Source organism: Hypanus sabinus, chromosome 7 (genome assembly GCF_030144855.1).
Source record: "Hypanus sabinus isolate sHypSab1 chromosome 7, sHypSab1.hap1, whole genome shotgun sequence".
Lineage (NCBI taxonomy): Eukaryota > Metazoa > Chordata > Chondrichthyes > Myliobatiformes > Dasyatidae > Hypanus > Hypanus sabinus.
This window is the reverse complement of record NC_082712.1, coordinates 3,162,537-3,185,698: the sequence shown is the minus strand read 5'-3', so window position 1 is coordinate 3,185,698 and position 23,162 is coordinate 3,162,537. Positions and strand designations below refer to the sequence as shown.

At 52.4% G+C, this 23,162-nt stretch overlaps 1 protein-coding gene across 3 annotated transcripts in view; it reads right to left on the bottom strand.

The window, feature by feature from the left end:
- Positions 1 to 14,401, bottom strand: part of LOC132396503 (interleukin-7 receptor subunit alpha-like) — a 46,837-nt gene extending 32,436 nt beyond the window's left edge. The window contains exon 1 of one of the 3 annotated variants that reach the window (XM_059974069.1): positions 14,242 to 14,401. In XM_059974069.1, coding sequence (XP_059830052.1) covers positions 14,242 to 14,350 — 109 coding nt within the window. In that variant the 5' untranslated portion in view covers positions 14,351 to 14,401. Of the gene's footprint in view, positions 1 to 7,971; positions 8,200 to 8,338; positions 8,478 to 14,241 lie in introns of those variants that run through there. The other 2 variants (XM_059974070.1, XM_059974071.1) reach the window with 2 other exon arrangements.
- Between the last annotated feature and the right edge of the window lie 8,761 nt (positions 14,402 to 23,162).

Here is a 23,162-nt window from a genome sequence, read left to right as displayed (position 1 = left end):
TGTGGAGATATTAGTAATGATCTTTCAAGAATCGTTAGCTGTACGCCAGATACTTGAGAGTTGCAGGGGCAGAAATGAGTGTCGCTGCTGTAACTAAGGAGAAGGTGCTTCAGAAGATGGAAGTTTCTTGTTTAACCAGAGCGTCAAAGGTTCTAGGGAGAAGGTCGAGGGGCATAATAGGTTAGCCATGATGGGATTGCAGAGGAGATTAGAAGGGCCAAATGGCCTCATTCTAGTAAGTCTAATTTAGAACCTGTCAACCTCCACTTTAACCATATTAAACGACTTGGCCTCCACAGCCATTTGTGACAATAAATTCCACAGATTTACCACCCCATGGCTAAAGAAATCCCAGGGTTGCATTCTTATCCAAGTTATTTGCATAAAGGTCCCAGTACTGACCCCTGTATGAAAGCGCTGGTTACAGGCCCTATCCCCAGCCTCCTTTCACCCAGCCAATTTTGTATCCAGTTGTAAACACACCTTAGATCCTAAGTGACCTTGGCAAAGCCTTACTGAATTCACATCCAGGACTCAGACCAGTACAGCACAGGGAAAGAGGAACTTTGGGCCACAACAATAACATGACCAACTGAACCAAATTCTGCTTTCAGAATCCCTATATCTGCCCACTTCCTGCACATCCACTAAATATCTCTTACACACCCTGTCATATCTGCCTCCGCCACCACTCCAGGCACCCCCTGCTTGTTCTGTAAAAAACTTGCTCCCCACATCTCCTTTGAAATTACCCTCCTCTCATCTTAAATGCATGCCCTCTAGTATTAAATATTTAGACTGGAAAAAAGATACCGTCTGTCTGTTCTATCTATGCCTTTCATAATCTTATAAACTTCTATCAGATCTCCTCTCAGCCTCCACCATTCCAGAAAACAACCCAATTGTAATCATTATAACTCATACCCTCTAATACTGGCAACATACTGATAAACCTACTCTGCACCCTCTCCACATCTTTCCTTTCTCTCTTTCCTACTGCCTGTAATTTCATGGAATTTTGAAGTCACCTTGTCAATAACGACCACACTGCCTCCTCTTAGTTAGTCCCTGCCTTTAAGTGGCGGCAGACACAATTATGAAAGGGGTTTGGTCAGGTCCTTGGATAAAGAAGGGAGAGGGATGGGGGGCTGGGAAATGGGATTAGTTACTGTAACATAGAAAACCTACAGCACAATACAGGCCCTTCAGCCCACAATGCTGTGTCAAACATACTTAATTTAGAAATTACCAAGGGAAACCCATAACCCTATATTTTTCTAAGCTCCATGTACCTGTTCCAGAGTTTCTTCTATCTGCCTCCACCAACATCAGCAGCAGCCCATTCCACACACTCACCACTCTCTGCTTAAAACATTTATCTTTTTTTATTGCAGTTGGACGGGGAAGGCAGAGGGTACATGAATGTAGGAAATGGGATCTGTTAGCATAGATGACGTGATACGATTGAGGTTTCTATCCTCGTTCTCAAAGTCACAATGCCAACAGAACACATGCAGACTCAGCTCTATGACTCTATAATTCTTTGAATTTCTTTAACCACAGCTATTTGAACCCATCTCTCATTTCACTCATCAAATCTTCAGGTAATCCTGACACCATCGTCAACTGACTTTCTCTCTGTAGATACCCACTGACTGCCCTCTCTTCCGATTATTTCCCAAGTGGCTGATTCATTAAAGATTCCAGAGCATTCCAGACCATCAGAGATAGGAATGATAGGGTTAACATATGACAAGCATTTGATGGCCCTGGGTCTATAATAACTGGAGATTAGAAGAATGGATTTACAAGAATGTAACTTATCTAATATTGAAAGGCCTAGAAAGAGTGGATGTGGAGAGGATGTTTCCTATAGTGGGGGTTTCTAGGACCAGAGGACACAGATAGAGTGGATGGGGAGAGGATGTTTCCTATAGTGGGGGTTTCTAGGACCAGAGGACACAGATAGAGTGGATGGGGAGAGGATGTTTCCTATAGTGGGGGTTTCTAGGACCAGAGGACACAGATAGAGTGGATGGGGAGAGGATGTTTCCTATAGTGGGGGAGTCTAGGACCAGAGGACACAGATAGAGTGGATGGGGAGAGGATGTTTCCTACAGTGGGGGAGTCTTGGACCAGAGGACACAGATAGAGTGGATGTGGAGAGGATGTTTCCTATAGTGGGGGAGGCTAGGACCAGAGGACACAGATAGAGTGGATATAGAGAGGATGTTTCCTATAGTGAGGGAGTCTAGGACCAGAGGACACAGATAGAGTGGATGTGGAGAGGATGTTTCCTATAGTGGGGGAGTCTAGGACCAGAGGACACAGATAGAGTTGATATAGAGAGGATGTTTCCTATAATGCGGGAGTCTAGGACCAGAGGACACAGATAGAGTGGATGTGGAGAGGATGTTTCCTATAGTGGGGGAGTCTAGGACCAGAGGACACAGATAGAGTGGATGTGGAGAGGATGTTTCCTATAGTGGGGGAGTCTAGGACCAGAGGACACAGATAGAGTGGATGTGGAGAGGATGTTTCCGATAGTGGGGGAGTCTAGGACCAGAGGATACAGATAGAGTGGATGTGGAGAGGATGTTTCCTATAGTGGGGGAGTCTATGACCAGAGGACACAGATAGAGTGGATGTGGAGAGGATGTTTCCTATAGTGGGGGAGGCTAGGACCAGAGGACACAGATAGAGTGGATGTGGAGAGGATGTTTCCTATAGTGGGGGAGTCTAGGACCAGAGGACACAGATAGGGTGGATATGGAGAGGATGTTTCTATAGTGGGGGAGTCTAGGACCAGAGGACACAGGTAGAGTGGATGTGGAGAGAATGTTTCCTATAGTGGGGGAGTCTAGGACCAGACGACACAGATAGAGTGGATGTGGAGAGGATGTTTCCTACAGTGGGGGAGTCTAGGACCAGAGGACACAGATAGAGTGGATGTGGAGAGGATGTTTCCTATAGTGGGGGAGTCTAGGACCAGAGGACACAGATAGAGTGGATGTGGAGAGGATGTTTCCTATAGTGGGGGAGTCTAGGACCAGTGGACACAGATAGAGTGGATGTGGAGAGGATGTTTCCTATAGTGCAGGAGTCTAGGACCAGAGGACACAGATAGAGTGGATGTGGAGAGGATGTTTCCTATAGTGGGGGAGTCTATGACCAGAGGACACAGATAAGGTGGATGTGGAGAGGATGTTTCCTATAGTGGGGGTTTCTAGGACCAGAGGACACAGATAGAGTGGATGGGGAGAGGATGTTTCCTATAGTGGGGGTTTCTAGGACCAGAGGACACAGATAGAGTGGATGGGGAGAGGATGTTTCCTATAGTGGGGGTTTCTAGGACCAGAGGACACAGATAGAGTGGATGGGGAGAGGATGTTTCCTATAGTGGGGGAGTCTAGGACCAGAGGACACAGATAGAGTGGATGGGGAGAGGATGTTTCCTACAGTGGGGGAGTCTTGGACCAGAGGACACAGATAGAGTGGATGTGGAGAGGATGTTTCCTATAGTGGGGGAGGCTAGGACCAGAGGACACAGATAGAGTGGATATAGAGAGGATGTTTCCTATAGTGAGGGAGTCTAGGACCAGAGGACACAGATAGAGTGGATGTGGAGAGGATGTTTCCTATAGTGGGGGAGTCTAGGACCAGAGGACACAGATAGAGTTGATATAGAGAGGATGTTTCCTATAATGCGGGAGTCTAGGACCAGAGGACACAGATAGAGTGGATGTGGAGAGGATGTTTCCTATAGTGGGGGAGTCTAGGACCAGAGGACACAGATAGAGTGGATGTGGAGAGGATGTTTCCTATAGTGGGGGAGTCTAGGACCAGAGGACACAGATAGAGTGGATGTGGAGAGGATGTTTCCGATAGTGGGGGAGTCTAGGACCAGAGGATACAGATAGAGTGGATGTGGAGAGGATGTTTCCTATAGTGGGGGAGTCTATGACCAGAGGACACAGATAGAGTGGATGTGGAGAGGATGTTTCCTATAGTGGGGGAGGCTAGGACCAGAGGACACAGATAGAGTGGATGTGGAGAGGATGTTTCCTATAGTGGGGGAGTCTAGGACCAGAGGACACAGATAGGGTGGATATGGAGAGGATGTTTCTATAGTGGGGGAGTCTAGGACCAGAGGACACAGGTAGAGTGGATGTGGAGAGAATGTTTCCTATAGTGGGGGAGTCTAGGACCAGACGACACAGATAGAGTGGATGTGGAGAGGATGTTTCCTACAGTGGGGGAGTCTAGGACCAGAGGACACAGATAGAGTGGATGTGGAGAGGATGTTTCCTATAGTGGGGGAGTCTAGGACCAGAGGACACAGATAGAGTGGATGTGGAGAGGATGTTTCCTATAGTGGGGGAGTCTAGGACCAGTGGACACAGATAGAGTGGATGTGGAGAGGATGTTTCCTATAGTGCAGGAGTCTAGGACCAGAGGACACAGATAGAGTGGATGTGGAGAGGATGTTTCCTATAGTGGGGGAGTCTATGACCAGAGGACACAGATAAGGTGGATGTGGAGAGGATGTTTCCTACAGTGGGGGAGTCTAGGACCAGAGGACTCAGATAGAGTGGATGTGGAGAGGATGTTTCCTATAGTGGGGGAGTCTAGGACCAGAGGACACAGATAGAGTGGATGTGGAGAGGATGTTTCCTATAGTGGGGGAGTCTAGGACCAGTGGACACAGATAGAGTGGATGTGGAGAGGATGTTTCCTATAGTGCAGGAGTCTAGGACCAGAGGACACAGATAGAGTGGATGTGGAGAGGATGTTTCCTATAGTGGGGGAGTCTATGACCAGAGGACACAGATAAGGTGGATGTGGAGAGGATGTTTCCTACAGTGGGGGAGTCTAGGACCAGAGGACTCAGATAGAGTGGATGTGGAGAGGATGTTTCCTATAGTGGGGGAGGCTAGGACCAGAGGACACAGATAGAGTGGATATAGAGAGGATGTTTCCTATAGTGAGGGAGTCTAGGACCAGAGGACACAGATAGAGTGGATGTGGAGTGGATGTTTCCTATAGTGGGGGAGTCTAGGACCAGAGGACACAGTTAGGGTGGATATGGAGAGGATGTTTCTATAGTAGGGGAGTCTAGGACCAGAGGACACAGGTAGAGTGGATGTGGAGAGAATGTTTCCTATAGTGGGGGAGTCGGACCAGACGACACAGATAGAGTGGATGTGGACAGGATGTTTCCTACAGTGGGGGAGTCTAGGACCAGAGGACACAGATAGAGTGGATGTGGAGAGGATGTTTCCTATAGTGGGGGAGTCTAGGACCAGAGGACACAGATAGGGTGGATATGGAGAGGATGTTTCCTATAGTGCGGGAGTCTAGGACCAGAGGACACAGATAGAGTGGATGTGGAGAGGATGTTTCCTATAGTGGGGGAGTCTATGACCAGAGGACACAGATAGTGTGGATGTGGAGAGGATGTTTCCTATAGTGGGGGAGGCTAGGACCAGAGGACACAGATAGAGTGGATGTGGAGAGGATGTTTCCTGTAGTGGGGGAGTCTAGGACCAGAGGACACAGATAGAGTGGATGTGGAGAGGATGTTTCCTATAGTGGGGGAGGCTAGGACCAGAGGACACAGATAGAGTGGATGTGGAGAGGATGTTTCCTACAGTGGGGGAGTCTAGGACCAGAGGACTCAGATAGAGTGGCTGTGGAGAGGATGTTTCCTATAGTGGGGGAGTCTAGGACCGGATGACACAGATAGAGTGGATGTGGAGAGGATGTTTCCTGTAGTGGGGGAGTCTAGGACCAGAGGACACAGATAGAGTGGATGTGGAGAGGATGTTTCCTACAGTGGGGGAGTCTAGGACCAGAGGACACAGATAGAGTGGATGTGGAGAGGATGTTTCCTACAGTGGGGGAGTCTAGGACCAGAGGACACAGATAGAGTGGATGTGGAGAGGATGTTTCCTGTAGTGGGGGAGTCTAGGACCAGAGGACACAGATAGAGTGGATGTGGAGAGGATGTTTCCTATAGTGGGGGAGTCTAGGACCAGAGGACACAGATAGTGTGGATGGGGAGAGGATGTTTCCTATAGTGGGGGAGTCTAGGACCAGAGGACACAGTCTTAGAATAGAGGATCGTCAATTTCTTTAGCAAGGAGGTAGGGAAATTGTGGAATTCTTTGCTGCAGAGGCCAAGTCTGTGGGTATATTGAAAGTGGAGGTCGTTAGGTTCTTGATTAGTCAGGGCTTGAAAGGTTACGGGGAGAAGGCAGAAGATTGGGGTTGAGTGGGATAATAAGTCGGCCCTGATGAATCTGCTCCCACATCTTATAAAGGATCGGTCGTTCCTGGACTGTTCTTCTGAGCGTGAGATCGGCAGGAGTACTTACTGTGCCTACCGGTGACGTTCACCAGCTTGTGTGCAGACATGTGCACGGAGATATGGATCCTGTGACACTGACGTACTGCCCAAGCCCCATCTCTCGCTCTATCCCTGTGTCCCTCGCTCCTGCAGATGGTTCTATTTTAAAACTCAACCTCCAGCTTCTGTTCCCTCTGTCTCCATCCTTTCATTCCCCTTGTTCCCCTGCCAGGCTCTGTGCCGTGTCTTGGTAATCTCACACATACGGATTGGCAGTCAGAGCAGGTTATGAACTGGGGATCCTGTGATCTGACTCACCTCCTGACACCCCAGGCTCTCTCTGCCATCCACAAGGCTCAGCTCAGGAGTGATGGAACATTCTCCACTTTGCTGGTTGACTGTGGCTCCAACAACCACAGCCAGCACACCATAGCCCACTCGATTGGCACCCCATTCACACCGCAGCCCACTCGATTGGCACCCCTCCCACACCATAGCCCACTCAATTGGCACCCCATTCACACCGCAGCCCACTCGATTGGCACCCCTCCCACACCATAGCCCACTCAATTGGCACCCCATTCACACCGCAGCCCACTCGATTGGCACCCCTCCCACACCATAGCCCACTCAATTGGCACCCATTAACACCGCAGCCCGCTCGATTGGCACCCCTCCCACACCATAGCCCACTCAATTGGCACCCATTCACACTGCAGCCCACTCGACTGGCACCCTATCCACATGGCAGCCAACTCGACTGGCACCCTATCCACATGGCAGCCCACTCGATTGGCACCCCATGTACACCGCAGCCCATTCGATTGACACCCCATTCACACCATAGCCCTCTCGATTGGCACCCCTCCCACACCATAGCCCTCTCGATTGGCACCCCTCCCACACCATAGCCCTCTCGATTGGCACCCCTCCCACACCATAGCCCTCTCGATTGGCACCCCTCCCACACCATAGCCCACTCGATTGGCACCCCATTCACACCATAGCCCTCTCGATTGGCACCCCTCCCACACCATAGCCCTCTCGATTGGCACCCCTCCCACACCATAGCCCACTCGATTGCCACCCCATGTACACCGCAGCCCATTCGATTGGCACCTGATTCACACCGCAGCCCACTCGATTGGCACCCCATTCACACCATAGCCCTCTCGATTGGCACCCCTCCCACACCATAGCCCACTCGATTGGCACCCCATTCACACCATAGCCCTCTCGATTGGCACCCCTCCCACACCATAGCCCTCTCGATTGGCACCCCTCCCACACCATAGCCCACTCGATTGCCACCCCATGTACACCGCAGCCCATTCGATTGGCACCTGATTCACACCGCAGCCCACTCGATTGGCACACTATCCACATCGCAGCCCATTCGATTGGCACCTGATTCACACTGCAGCCCACTCGATTGGCACCCCATGTACACTGCAATCCACTCGATTGGCACCCCACTAAACCCTCTCCTCCCTCCAGCCCTGAACACAGTGAGCACATGTTCAGGGAGAGAGGTGGGGGCAGAGGGAGCTTGGGGGGCACAGGCTTCAATCCCCAGTGAAATCCAAAGGAATGAATTGAAGGGTCAGGGACTCAGTACTTACTGAAGATGTTTCCCCAACACAGCAGCCTGAGAGAAAGAAACACCAGCTCCGACTGGCTGATGGGGGTTGCCTGGGTGATCTGAGCCGATGGTGTGTGTCAGCAGCCCCTTCCCCATTGGCCTCAAACAACCGAATGGTATCGTGGTGTCCCCTCCAGACCATCTGTACAGACTGGCTAGCGCTCACAGCCTCTCTGCCACCCCCACAGTTCCCGTACGAGGTAGGGAGGAGGGAGAGGCAGAGGGGATGGTGAGTGGGAGACGAGCGAGCTGAGGGGGAATGAGCCCCACCCCATGCATCCCCAATCTCCGGCCGAGGCCCCACCTCCCCGCAGGTACAGTGCGATCCCAGTCCGCTGCCCTCTTACCATCGGAACCACTCTCGGCCAGCAGCAGGGAAACCGGCAGCAGCAGAAGAGATAGCAAGATGTGAGCATCCATCTCCTTACTCCCAGAATCGGTCTGACAAACAGCAGCTTAGAAACCACATCCCGTACCGCCACGGAAATTAACCCTTGCACCACTGAACTGTTGTGGTGAACTATGTGCCTGTCTGGACACGCCCCCTGCTGACTGCTCCTGACGCTCGGCCTCAGTCTCCAGGACATTGTATGATGGACACTCACTCCTGGTTCCTTCTTCCAGTCAATAAAAGCCGATATCTCGCCTTACGTCTCAGTGTGAGTTATTGATGGTGCATCAACTGCTCCGCCAATAGCTGCCACAGCTCGGGTGCCACGGCTGAAGATGGGGTGGGGGAATGGATAAGGAGCAGTCCACACGTTAGCTGTGCCCCCACCCCCATGGGTGAGCACACAAACAGAGGATTTGGCCCCTGAGCCATCAAGTTTGTTCCACCAGAGAGAATCAGACTCAGCTCACCCGCACATGCTCTCAAATTTGTTATCTTTGTGACAGCAGCACAAGGCAATGAATATTATTAAAATCTGTGGATTACATTACGATAGATTTAAAAATCATTAAATAAGCTGTGGAAAAAGTACTGAGTTAGTATACACGGGTTCATTGTCCGTTCAGAAATCTGATGGTGGGGGGGGGGGAGTGGGTGGGAAGAAGCTGCTCCTGAAAAGCTGGGTGTGTGCCATCAGGGCCCTGTAACTCCCCCCTAATGGTAGCAATGAGAAGAGGGTGGTGGGTTCTTGTCGATGGATGTCACACTATTGAATCTGACTTCCTGGTGCCCTGTCAGGGCACAGGGCAGTGGGATTAGTTTGAGGATTGGACAGGGTGTGGGGAGTGAGTGGGGCAGTGGGATTAGTTTGAGGATTGGACAGGGTGTGGGGAGAGAGTGGGGCAGTGGGATTAGTTTGGGGACTGGACAGGGTGTGGGGAGAGAGTGGGGCAGTGGGATTAGTTTGGGGATTGGACAGGGCGTAGGGACAGAGTGGGACAGTGGGATTAGTTTGGGGATTGGACAGGGCGTGGGGAGAGAGTGGGACAGTGGGATTAGTTTGGGGATTGGACAGGGTGTGGGGAGAGAGAGGGACAGTGGGATTAGTTTGGGGACTGGACAGGGTGTGGGGAGAGAGTGGGGCAGTGGGATTAGTTTGGGGATTGGACAGGGCGTGGGGAGAGAGTGGGGCAGTGGGATTAGTTTGGGGACTGGACAGGGTGTGGGGAGAGAGTGGGACAGTGGGATTAGTTTGGGGACTGGACAGGGTGTGGGGAGAGAGTGGGGCAGTGGGATTAGTTTGGGGATTGGACAGGGCGTAGGGACAGAGTGGGACAGTGGGATTAGTTTGGGGACTGGACAGGGTGTGGGGAGAGAGTGGGGCAGTGGGATTAGTTTGGGAATTGGACAGGGTGTAGGGACAGAGTGGGACAGTGGGATTAGTTTGGGGACTGGACAGGGTGTGGGGAGAGAGTGGGACAGTGGGATTAGTTTGGGGATTGGACAGGGCGTAGGGAGAGAGTGGGACAGTGGGATTAGTTTGGGGACTGGACAGGGTGTGGGGAGAGAGTGGGGCAGTGGGATTAGTTTGGGGATTGGACAGGGCGTAGGGACAGAGTGGGACAGTGGGATTAGTTTGGGGACTGGACAGGGTGTGGGGAGAGAGTGGGGCAGTGGGATTAGTTTGGGAATTGGACAGGGTGTAGGGACAGAGTGGGACAGTGGGATTAGTTTGGGGACTGGACAGGGTGTGGGGAGAGAGTGGGACAGTGGGATTAGTTTGGGGATTGGACAGGGCGTAGGGACAGTGGGATTAGTTTGGGGACTGGACAGGGTGTGGGGAGAGAGTGGGACAGTGGGATTAGTTTGGGGACTGGACAGGGTGTGGGGAGAGAGTGGGACAGTGGGATTAGTTTGGGGATTGGACAGGGCGTAGGGACAGAGTGGGACAGTGGGATTAGTTTGGGGACTGGACAGGGTGTGGGGAGAGAGTGGGACAGTGGGATTAGTTTGGGGACTGGACAGGGTGTGGGGAGAGAGTGGGGCAGTGGGATTAGTTTGGGGACTGGACAGGGTGTGGGGAGAGAGTGGGGCAGTGGGATTAGTTTGGGGATTGGACAGGGTGTGGGGAGAGAGTGGGGCAGTGGGATTAGTTTGGGGATTGGACAGGGTGTGGGGAGAGAGTGGGACAGTGGGATTAGTTTGGGGACTGGACAGGGTGTGGGGAGAGAGTGGGACAGTGGGATTAGTTTGGGGATTGGACAGGGTGTGGGGAGAGAGTGGGACAGTGGGATTAGTTTGGGGACTGGACAGGGTGTGGGGAGAGAGTGGGGCAGTGGGATTAGTTTGGGGACTGGACAGGGTGTGGGGAGAGAGTGGGACGGGGGAATAGTTTGGGGACTGGACAGCATGTGGGGAGAGAGTGGGGCAGTGGGATTAGTTTGGGGACTGGACAGGGTGTGGGGAGAGAGTGGGATGGGGGAATAGTTTGGGGACTGGACAGGGTGTGGGGACAGAGTGGGGCAGTGGGATTAGTTTGGAGATTGGACAGGGTATGGGGAGAGAGTGGGACAGTGGGATTAGTTTGGGATTGGACAGGGTATGGGGAGAGAGTGGGACAGTGGGATTAGTTTGGGGACTGGACAGGGTGTGGGGAGAGAGTGGGGCAGTGGGATTAGTTTGGGGACTGGACAGGATGTGGGGAGAGAGTGGGGCAGTGGGATTAGTTTGGGGATTGGACAGGGTGTGGGGAGAGAGTGGGGCAGTGGGATTAGTTTGGGGACTGGACAGGGTGTGGGGAGAGAGTGGGGCAGTGGGATTAGTTTGGGGATTGGACAGGGCGTAGGGACAGAGTGGGGCAGTGGGATTAGTTTGAGGATTGGACAGGGTGTGGGGAGAGAGTGGGACAGTGGGATTAGTTTGAGGATTGGACAGGGTGTGGGGACAGAGTGGGACAGTGGGATTAGTTTGGGGACTGGACAGGGTGTGGGGAGAGAGTGGGACAGTGGGATTAGTTTGGGGATTGGACAGGGTGTGGGGACAGAGTGGGCCAGTGGGATTAGTTTGGGGACTGGACAGCATGTGGGGAGAGAGTGGGGCAGTGGGATTAGTTTGAGGATTGGACAGGATGTGGGGAGAGAGTGAGGCAGTGGGATTAGTTTGGGGACTGGACAGCATGTGGGGAGAGAGTGGGGCAGTGGGATTAGTTTGGGGACTGGACAGCATGTGGGGAGAGAGTGGGGCAGTGGGATTAGTTTGAGGATTGGACAGGGTGTGGGGACAGAGTGGGACAGTGGGATTAGTTTGGGGACTGGACAGGGTGTGGGGAGAGAGTGGGACAGTGGGATTAGTTTGAGGACTGGACAGGGTGTGGGGAGAGAGTGGGACGGGGGAATAGTTTGAGGATTGGACAGGTTGTGGGGAGAGAGTGGGGCAGTGGGATTAGTTTGGGGACTGGACAGGGTGTGGGGAGAGAGTGGGGCAGTGGGATTAGTTTGGGGACTGGACAGGGTGTGGGGAGAGAGTGGGGCAGTGGGATTAGTTTGGGGATTGGACAGGGTGTGGGGAGAGAGTGGGGCAGTGGGATTAGTTTGGGGATTGGACAGGGTGTGGGGAGAGAGTGGGACAGTGGGATTAGTTTGGGGATTGGACAGGGCGTGGGGAGAGAGTGGGACAGTGGGATTAGTTTGGGGATTGGACAGGGTGTGGGGAGAGAGTGGGGCAGTGGGATTAGTTTGGGGACTGGACAGGGTGTGGGAAGAGAGTGGGTCAGTGGGATTAGTTTGGGGATTGGACAGGGTGTGGGGAGAGAGTGGGACAGTGGGATTAGTTTGGGGATTGGACAGGGCGTGGGGAGAGAGTGGGACAGTGGGATTAGTTTGGGGATTGGACAGGGTGTGGGGAGAGAGTGGGACAGTGGGATTAGTTTGGGGACTGGACAGGGTGTGGGGAGAGAGTGGGGCAGTGGGATTAGTTTGGGGATTGGACAGGGTGTGGGGAGAGAGTGGGACAGTGGGATTAGTTTGGGGATTGGACAGGATGTGGGGAGAGAGTGGGACAGTGGGATTGGTTTGGTGTCTGGGATATTGGAACAGAGTTGGGCCATTTGGCCCATTGAGTCTGCTCCACTATTCCATCATGGCTGATTTATTATCCCTCAACCCCATTCCCCATTCTGCTCCCCATAACCTTTGATGCCCTGACTATCAACCTCTGCTTTAAATTTATCCAATGTCTTGGCACCCAAGTCCATGGAAATGAATTCCACAGAAACGAGGAATTTTCTCCGCATTTAGAAGAGTCAATGCCTTTATTCCTTCTGCCAAAGTGCATGTCCATGCACTTCTGTATCCTGTATTCCATCTGACACTTCTTTGCCCATTCCCTTAATCTGCCTCCACCCTCAACACTACCTGACCCTCTAGCTAAAGAAACTCCTCCTCATTTCTTCGAACTCGACATCCCTCTATTCTGCGGCTCTCTGGTTCTATACTCTCCCACAATAGGAATCGTCCTCTCCACTTCCACTTTGATGAGGCCTTTCAACATTCAATAGGTTTCAATGAGATCCTCCCTCGTGCTGAACTGCAGTGAGTACAGGCCCAGAGCCATCGAGTGCTCTTCATATATTAACCCTTTCATTCCCAGAATCATTTTCATGAACTTTTACGGAACCCTCTACTATGATAGCATATCATTTCTAAATAACAGGCCCAACACTGCTCAGAATACTCTGTGCAGTCGGATCAACGCCTTCTAAAGCCTCAGCCTTACGTCCTTGATTTTGTATTCCAGTCCTCACAATGGTAACATTGCATTACCTTCATTTACCACAGACTCAACTGGCAAGTTAACCTTCAGGGAATTCTGCACGAGGACTCCCAAGTCCCTTTGCACCTCAGATTTTTGAATTTTCTCTCCATTTAGAAGAGTCAATGCCTTTATTCCTTCTGCCAAAGTGCATGTCCATACACTTCTGTATGCTGTATTCCATCTGACTCTTCTTTGCCCATTCCCTTAATCTGTCTAAGTCCTTCTGGAACCACCCTCCATCCTCAACACTACCTGACCTGCAGCCTATCTTCAAATCATCGGCAGGTTTGGTCACAAAGAGACCAACTCAGTCATCATTGGCACAGGACAGTGGGGATAGAATGGGCAGTGGGATTAGTGGGGGGTCTGCAACAGGGCTGTGGAGGGAGAGTGGGAGAGTGGGATTTGTTTGGGGATTGACACAGGACAGTGGGGATAGAATGGGCAGTGGGATTAGTGGGGGGTCTGCAACAGGGCTGTGGAGGGAGAGTGGGAGAGTGGGATTTGTTTGGGGATTGACACAGGACAGTGGGGATAGAATGGGCAGTGGGATTAGTGGGGGGTCTGCAACAGGGCTGTGGAGGGAGAGTGGGAGAGTGGGATTTGTTTGGGGATTGACACAGGGCTGTGGGGAGAGAGGGAGGTGCACTGGTTTCTGTGTGTGAAGACTGATTGAAAATGGTTTAGCCTTTTCTCTTTTTCCCATCACAGAGTCTCTCCCCCAAACTGACTGATGTTTGATGTTGTAGTTTCCTTTCTACAAACGTGCAGAAGCTCTCTCTGTCAGTAGTTCCATTTATCTTATACTTCCCTGTTGTCCGTAAGATAATGGTTCAGTTTCCTGAACTCTTGTCAGTGAATGTTTCATCCTCGGCAGTGGTTTCAGTCATCAGGGAAGGATTGCTTTGGGGGCCAGCATGGTCAAGCAATGGTGGAGAGGTTGAGGGAGCTGTGAGCCCACAGCACCTTCCCCTGTAGGTTTACAGGAATCTCCTGGATCAACAGTCTGTGCATTTCAGGGGTCAACATTTCTCATGTCTCACCCACCTCTAGGTTTCTCAGACGCAGCCTCGTGTGGGTGGACCAGATCCCTCTGGGTACACAGCTGGGGTCTGCACCTGGGCATATGGACTCTAGCTGCTGGAGGACAGCCCATTCCAGGATACAGCTTTGGAGAAGGAAGCAGCAACAGTTCCTGATCTTCAGCCTGTGGTGGGATGTGGAAAAGACACATCTGTCTCTTGGCTGAACCACTGGTTTGTTGGGAACTCAAAAATCCCCACACACTGAAAAGGTGAATTCAAGACTGAGTAAAGGCGAATAAAGCTGAGGGAATTTAAGCAAGGAAAGAAAAGAAAGCACAGCTGCACTGTGACTAAAACGAGACATGGATGAAAATAACCTACTAATAATCAGGCACAAAATGCTGGTGGAACACAGTAGGCCAGGGAGCATCGCTAGGGAGAAGCGCTGTCGACGTTTCGGGCCGAGACCCTTCGTCGGGACTAACCGAAAGGAAAGATTGTGTGTGTTGTTGTTTGTATTTCCAGCATCTGCAGATTCCCTCGTGTTCACTAATAATCAGGGGATGCCAGTCAGAGCCTGGGGCTCTGGGCTGCCCCCTGGTGACCAGAGCCAAGTTTGACAACAGGAGGTCACTGACACACTGTCAGTGTGGGAACAGAATGGATCGAACTGGTGGGACTTCAAAGTTATCTCTGTGCTCTGAACACAGGAGACCAACAAAGTGATCACCCATTCTGTGTTTGGTTTGTCCAGGGTAGAGGAGACTACTCTGTGTACACCAAATGCGGTCAGTACACTAGGTTGGAACTGGTGCCTGGACAGACTGCTTGGATCCCTGAATGGTGGGAAGGGAAGAGGTGAAAGGACCGGTGTCGCCAGGCAGAGGGTTAAAAGACAGGCTGTCGTCAGTGCCTTCTTATTGTGGCTTCTCCCCCTTTCTTTCCAGTCCTAATGAAGGCTCTCACCCCAAAAGCCGACTATGTATTTCCCTCCACAGTGCCTGACCCGATGAGCTCCTCCAGCACTGTGTATGCAGTGTTTGGCAGGGATTGTGGAGTGAACCAGGGAGTCGGAATGGGAGTGATGCCCTTGGAATGCTGAAGTCAGGGGAGGGAATTAGTACCCCGTTAGTGCTGGAGGTGAGGGCAAGAGGAAGTCTGTCCCAAGGGAAGGGGGTGAAAGTGGAGGTATGGGTACAGGTCACACACTCTCTGAGGGGGAGTACTAAGGGAGTGACGCGCTGTGGGAGGGGGAGTACTGAGGGATTGATGTGCTGTGGGGGGGGGGAGTACTGAGGGAGGGACGCACCGTGGGAGGGGGAGTACTGAGGGAGTGAGGCACTGTGGGAGGGGGGAGTACTGAGGGAGTGACGCACTGTGGGGGGGGAGTACTGAGAGAGTGACGTGCTGTGGGAGGGGGAGTACTGAGGGAGGGACGTGCTGTGGGGGGGGAGTACTGAGGGAGTGACGCACCGTGGGAGGGGGAGTACTGAGGGAGTGACGCACCGTGGGAGGGGGAGTACTGAGGGAGTGAGGCACTGTGGGAGGGGGAGTACTGAGAGAGTGACGTGCTGTGGGAGGGGGAGTACTGAGGGAGTGACGCGCTGTGGGAGGGGGAGTACTGAGGGAGTGAGGCACTGTGGGAGGGGGAGTACTGAGAGAGTGACGTGCTGTGGGAGGGGGAGTACTGAGAGAGTGACGTGCTGTGGGAGGGGGAGTACTGAGGGAGGGACGTGCTGTGGGGGGGGAGTACTGAGGGAGTGACGCACCGTGGGAGGGGGAGTACTGAGGGAGTGATGCGCTGTGGGAGGGGGAGTACTGAGGGAGTGTCGTGCTGTGGGGGGGGAGTACTGAGGGAGTGTCGTGCTGTGGGAGGGGGAGTACTGAGGGAGTGATGTGCTGTGGGAGAGGGAGTACTGAGGGAGTGACGCGCTGTGGGAGGGGGAGTACTGAGGGAGTGTCGCGCTGTGGGAGGGGGAGTACTGAGGGAGTGTCGCACAGTGGGAGGGGGAGTACTGAGGGAGTGACGCACTGTGGGAGGGGGGAGTACTGAGGGAGTGTCGTGCTGTGGGAGGGGGAGTATTGAGGGAGTGATGTGCTGTGGGAGAGGGAGGACTGAGGGAGTGATGTACTGTGGGAGGGGGAGTACTGAGGGAGTGACGGCTGTGGGGGTGTTGCTGAGGGAGTGATGCGCTGTGGCAGGGGGAGTGAGGGAGTGACGCGCTGTGGGGGTGTTGCTGAGGGAGTGATGCGCTGTGGCAGGGGGAGTGAGGGAGTGACGCGCTGTGGGGGTGTTGCTGAGGGAGTGATGCGCTGTGGCAGGGGGAGTGAGGGAGTGACGCGCTGTGGGGGTGTTGCTGAGGGAGTGATGCGCTGTGGCAGGGGGAGTGAGGGAGTGACGCGCTGTGGGGGTGTTGCTGAGGGAGTGATGCGCTGTGGGAGGGGGAGTACTGAGGGAGTGACGCGCTGTGGGAGGGGGAGTACTGAGGGAGTGACGTGCTGTGGGAGGGGGAGTACTGAGGGAGTGACGCGCTGTGGGAGGGGGAGTACTGAGGGAGTGACGTGCTGTGGGAGGGGGAGTACTGAGGGAGTGATGCGCTGTGGGAGGGGGAGTACTGAGGGAGTGACGCGCTGTGGGGGTGTTGCTGAGGGAGTGATGTGCTGTGGGAGGGGGAGTACTGAGGGAGTGACGCGCTGTGGGGGTGTTGCTGAGGGAGTGATGTGCTGTGGGAGAGGGAGGACTGAGGGAGTGATGCGCTGTGGGAGGGGGAGTACTGAGCCAGTGTTGCGCTGTTGGAGGGGGAGTACTGAGGGAGTGACACGCTGTGGGAAGGGTAGGACTGAGGGAGTGACGCGCTGTGGGGGTGTTGCTGAGGGAGTGATGCGCTGTGGGAGGGGGAGGACTGAGGGAGTGACGCGCTGTGGGGGTGTTGCTGAGGGAGTGATGCGCTGTGGGAGGGGGAGTACTGAGGGAGTGACGCGCTGTGGGGGTGTTGCTGAGGGAGTGATGCGCTGTGGGAGGGGGAGTACTGAGGGAGTGACGCGCTGTGGGGGTGTTGCTGAGGGAGTGATGCGCTGTGGGAGGGGGAGGACTGAGGGAGTGACGCGCTGTGGGGGTGTTGCTGAGGGAGTGATGCGCTGTGGGAGGGGGAGTACTGAGGGAGTGACGTGCTGTGGGAGGGGGAGTACTGAGGGAGTGACGTGCTGTGGGAGGGGGAGTACTGAGGGAGTGATGCGCTGTGGGAGGGGGAGTACTGAGGGAGTGACGCGCTGTGGGAGGGGGAGTACTGAGGGAGTGACGCGCTGTGGGAGGGGGAGTACTGAGGGTGTGACGTGCTGTGGGAGTGGGATTACTGAGGGAGTGACGTGCTGTGGGAGGGGGAGTACTGAGGGAGTGATGCGCTGTGGGAGGGGGAGTACTGAGGGAGTGACGTGCTGTGGGAGGGGGAGTACTGAGGGAGTGACTTGCTGTGGGAGGGGGAGTACTGAGGGAGTGACGTGCTGTGGGAGGGGGAGTACTGAGGGAGTGATGCGCTGTGGGAGGGGGAGTACTAAGGGAGTGACGTGCTGTGGGAGGGGGAGTACTGAGGGAGTGATGCGCTGTGGGAGGGGGAGTACTGAGGGAGTGATGCGCTGTGGGAGGGGGAGTACTGAGGGAGTGATGCGCTGTGGGAGGGGGAGTACTGAGGGAGTGAGCCAACCACCTCTTAGTTTCTTCAGTTCGGTTTCCACCCCCCAACAATTCTAGTTTAAAATCTCCAGTAGCCTTAACAAACCTCCCCGCTGGGATATTGGTTTTCCTGGGATTCAAGTGGAACCCGTCCTTTTTGTACAGGTCACACCTGCCCCAAAAGAGGTCCCATGATCCAGAAATCTGAATCCCTGCCCCCTGCTCCAATCCCTCAGCCACACGTTTATCCTCCACCTCATTCTATTCCTATTCTCACTGTCATATGGCACAGGCAGTAATCACAAGGTGACTACCTCTGCAATCCTGCTTCTCAACTTCCTTCCTAACTCCCTATAGTCTGCTTTCAGGACCTCTTCCCTTTTCCTGCCTATGTCATTGGTACCAATATGTACCACGATCTCTGGCTGTTCTCCCTCCCACCGCAGGATATCTTGGACGTGATCAGAAACATCCCGGATCCTGACACCTGGGAGGGAAACTACCATCCGTGTTTCTTTCCTGCGTCCACAGAATTGTCTGTCTGACCCCCTAACTATAGAGTCCCCTATCACTACTGCCTTCCTCTTCCTTTCCCCTACCCTTCTGAGCCACAGGGCCGGACTCGGTGCCCGAGGCATGGCCACTGTTGCTTTCCCCAGGTAGGCTGTCCCCTCTAACAGTACTCAGACAGAAGTACTTATTGTAAAGGGGTACAGCCACAGGGGTACCCTCTAGCCTCTGATTTCTGTCATTCCCTCTCCGCTCTGTTACCCACTTATCTGTCTCCCCATGTCCTGGTGTGACCACCTGCCTATAACTCCTCTCTATCACCTCCTCGCTCACCCTGACCAGATGAAGGTCATTGAGCTACATCTCCAGTTCCCTAACATGGTCCCTAAGGAGCTGCAGCTCAATACACCTGGCGCAGATGTGGCTGTCCGGGAGACTGGGAGTCTTCAGTACTCCCCACATCTGACACCGAACACAGAGAACCGGCCTCGCACACATACTTCCCATCTGTATTCTACTCAGGCAACCTACCTCGCCTCGACCTGTTAATGCCAGAGCTCCGTTGAGCCAAGGCCTTTCTACTCTGTCACCTGCCCTGGAAAGTGTCCTCTTTTAAACTCTTCTCGCTGTTCACATTGGCTGACAGCCACACGCTTACGCAATCGTGCCCCAATCAAATCGCAGAGGAAATAAGGAAAGATGCACTAGCCAGGATGGAATCAAGAGGAGATTCACCTGCCTAGTGCTGGCTTACACAGTTGTCTTCACAGGAATAGATAAACTAGTTAGATCTATTGTGTGCTGCTTGGTCCATGAACCTATCAACATCACCTTTTCCATGAACCTACCAACACCACCTTGTCCATGAACCTACCAACACCACCTTGTCCATGAACCCATCAACACCAACTTGTCCATGAACCTACCAACACCACCTTGTCCATGAACCTACCAACACCACCTTGTCCATGAACCTACCAACACCACCTTTTCCATGAACCCATCAACACCAACTTGTCCATGAACCCATCAACACCACCTTGTCCATGAACCTACCAACACCACCTTGTCCATGAACCTACCAACACCAACTTGTCCATGAACCCATCAACACCACCTTGTCCATGAACCCATCAACACCACCTTGTCCATGAACCCATCAACACCACCTTGTCCATGAACCTACCAACACCACCTTCTCCATGAACCTACCAACACCAACTTGTCCATGAACCCATCAACACCAACTTGTCCATGAACCCATCAACACCACCTTGTCCATGAACCCATCAACACCAACTTGTCCATGAACCCATCAACACCACCTTGTCCATGAACCCATCAACACCACCTTGTCCATGAACCTACCAACACCACCTTCTCCATGAACCTACCAACACCAACTTGTCCATGAACCCATCAACACCAACTTGTCCATGAACCCATCAACACCACCTTGTCCATGAACCCATCAACACCAACTTGTCCATGAACCTACTAACACCACCTTGTCCATGAACCCATCAACACCAACTTGTCCATGAACCCATCAACACCACCTTGTCCATGAACCTACCAACACCACCTTGTCCATGAACCTACCAACACCACCTTGTCCATGAACCCATCAACACCACCTTGTCCATGAACTTACCAACACCACCTTGTCCATGAACCTACCAACACCAACTTGTCCATGAACCCATCAACACCAACTTGTCCATGAACCTACCAACACCACCTTGTCCATGAACCCATCAACACCAACTTGTCCATGAACTTACCAACACCACCTTGTCCATGAACCCATCAACACCACCTTGTCCATGAATCCATCAACACTACCTTGTCCATGAACCCATCAACACCAACTTGTCCATGAACCTACCAACACCACCTTGTCCATGAACCCATCAACACCAACTTGTCCATGAACCCATCAACACCACCTTGTCCATGAACCCATCAACACCAACTTGTCCATGAACCCATCAACACCACCTTGTCCATGAACCCATCAACACCACCTTGTCCATGAACCCATCAACACCACCTTGTCCATGAACCCATCAACACCACCTTGTCCATGAACCCATCAACACCACCTTTTCCATGAACCCATCAACACCACCTTGTCCATGAACCTACCAACACCACCTTGTCCATGAACCTACCAACACCACCTTGTCCATGAACCCTTCAACACCACCTTGTCCATGAACCCATCAACACCACCTTGTCCATGAACCCATCAACACCAACTTGTCCATGAACCTACCAACACCACCTTGTCCATGAACCCATCAACACCACCTTGTCCATGAACCTACCAACACCACCTTGTCCATGAACCTACCAACACCACCTTGTCCATGAACCTACCAACACCAACTTGTCCATGAACCCATCAACACCACCTTGTCCATGAACCTACCAACACCACCTTGTCCATGAACCTACCAACACCACCTTGTCCATGAACCTACCAACACCACCTTGTCCATGAACCTACCAACACCAACTTGTCCATGAACCCATCAACACCACCTTGTCCATGAACCTACCAACACCACCTTGTCCATGAACCCATCAACACCACCTTGTCCATGAACCTACCAACACCACCTTGTCCATGAACCCATCAACACCACCTTGTCCATGAACCCATCAACACTACCTTGTCCATGAACCCATCAACACCAACTTGTCCATGAACCCATCAACACCAACTTGTCCATGAACCCATCAACACCACCTTGTCCATGAACACATCAACACCAACTTGTCCATGAACCCATCAACACCACCTTGTCCATGAACCTACCAACACCACCTTGTCCATGAACCTACCAACACCACCTTGTCCATGAACCCATCAACACCAACTTGTCCATGAACCCATCAACTCCAACCTGCCCATGAACCCATCAACACCACCTTGTCCATGAACCTACCAACACCAACTTGTCCATGAACCCACCAACACCAACTTGTCCATGAAACCATCAACACCAACTTGTCCATGAACCCATCAACACTAACTTGTCCATGAACCCATCAACACCAACTTGTCCATGAACCCATCAACACAAACTTGTCCATGAACCCATCAACACCAACTTGTCCATGAACCCATCAACACCAACTTGTCCATGAACCCATCAACACTAACTTGTCCATGAACCCATCAACACCACTTTGTCCATGAACCCATCAACACCAACTTGTCCATGAACCCATCAACACAAACTTGTCCATGAACCCATCAACACCAACTTGTCCATGAACCCATCAACACCAACTTGTCCATGAACCCATCAACACAAACTTGTCCATGAACCTACCAACACCACCTTGTCCATGAACCTACCAACACCAACTTGTCCATGAACCTACCAACACCAACTTGTCCATGAACCCATCAACACCAACTTGTCCATGAACCCATCAACACCACCTTGTCCATGAACCCATCAACACCAACTTGTCCATGAACCCATCAACACCACTTTGTCCATGAACCTACCAACACCACTTTGTCCATGAACCTACCAACACCACCTTGTCCATGAACCTACCAACACCACCTTGTCCATGAACCTACCAACACCACCTTGTCCATGAACCTACCAACACCAACTTGTCCATGAACCCATCAACACCAACTTGTCCATGAACCCATCAACACCACCTTGTCCATGAACCCATCAACACCAACTTGTCCATGAACCCATCAACACCACCTTGTCCATGAACCCATCAACACCAACTTGTCCATGAACCCATCAACACCATCTTGTCCATGAACCTACCAACACCACCTTGTCCATGAACCTACCAACACCACCTTGTCCATGAACCTACCAACACCAACTTGTCCATGAACCCATCAACACCAACTTGTCCATGAACCCATCAACACCACCTTGTCCATGAACCCATCAACACCAACGTCCATGAACCCATCAACACCAACTTGTCCATGAACCCATCAACACCATCTTGTCCATGAACCTACCAACACCACCTTGTCCATGAACCTACCAACACCACCTTGTCCATGAACCTACCAACACCAACTTGTCCATGAACCCATCAACACCAACTTGTCCATGAACCCATCAACACCACCTTGTCCATGAACCCATCAACACCAACTTGTCCATGAACCCATCAACACCACCTTGTCCATGAACCCATCAACACCAACTTGTCCATGAACCCATCAACACCACCTTGTCCATGAACCTACCAACACCACCTTGTCCATGAACCCATCAACACCAACTTGTCCATGAACCCATCAACACCACCTTGTCCATGAACCGACCAACACCAACTTGTCCATGAACCCATCAACACCACCTTGTCCATGAACCCATCAACACCACCTTGTCCATGAACCTACCAACACCACCTTGTCCATGAACCTACCAACACCACCTTGTCCATGAACCCATCAACACCAACTTGTCCATGAACCTACCAACACCACCTTGTCCATGAACCTACCAACACCACCTTGTCCATGAACCTACCAACACCAACTTGTCCATGAACCCATCAACACCAACTTGTCCATGAACCTACCAACACCACCTTGTCCATGAACCTACCAACACCAACTTGTCCATGAACCCATCAACACCAACTTGTCCATGAACCTACCAACACCAACTTGTCCATGAACCCATCAACACCAACTTGTCCATGAACCTACCAACACCACCTTGTCCATGAACCCATCAACACCACCTTGTCCA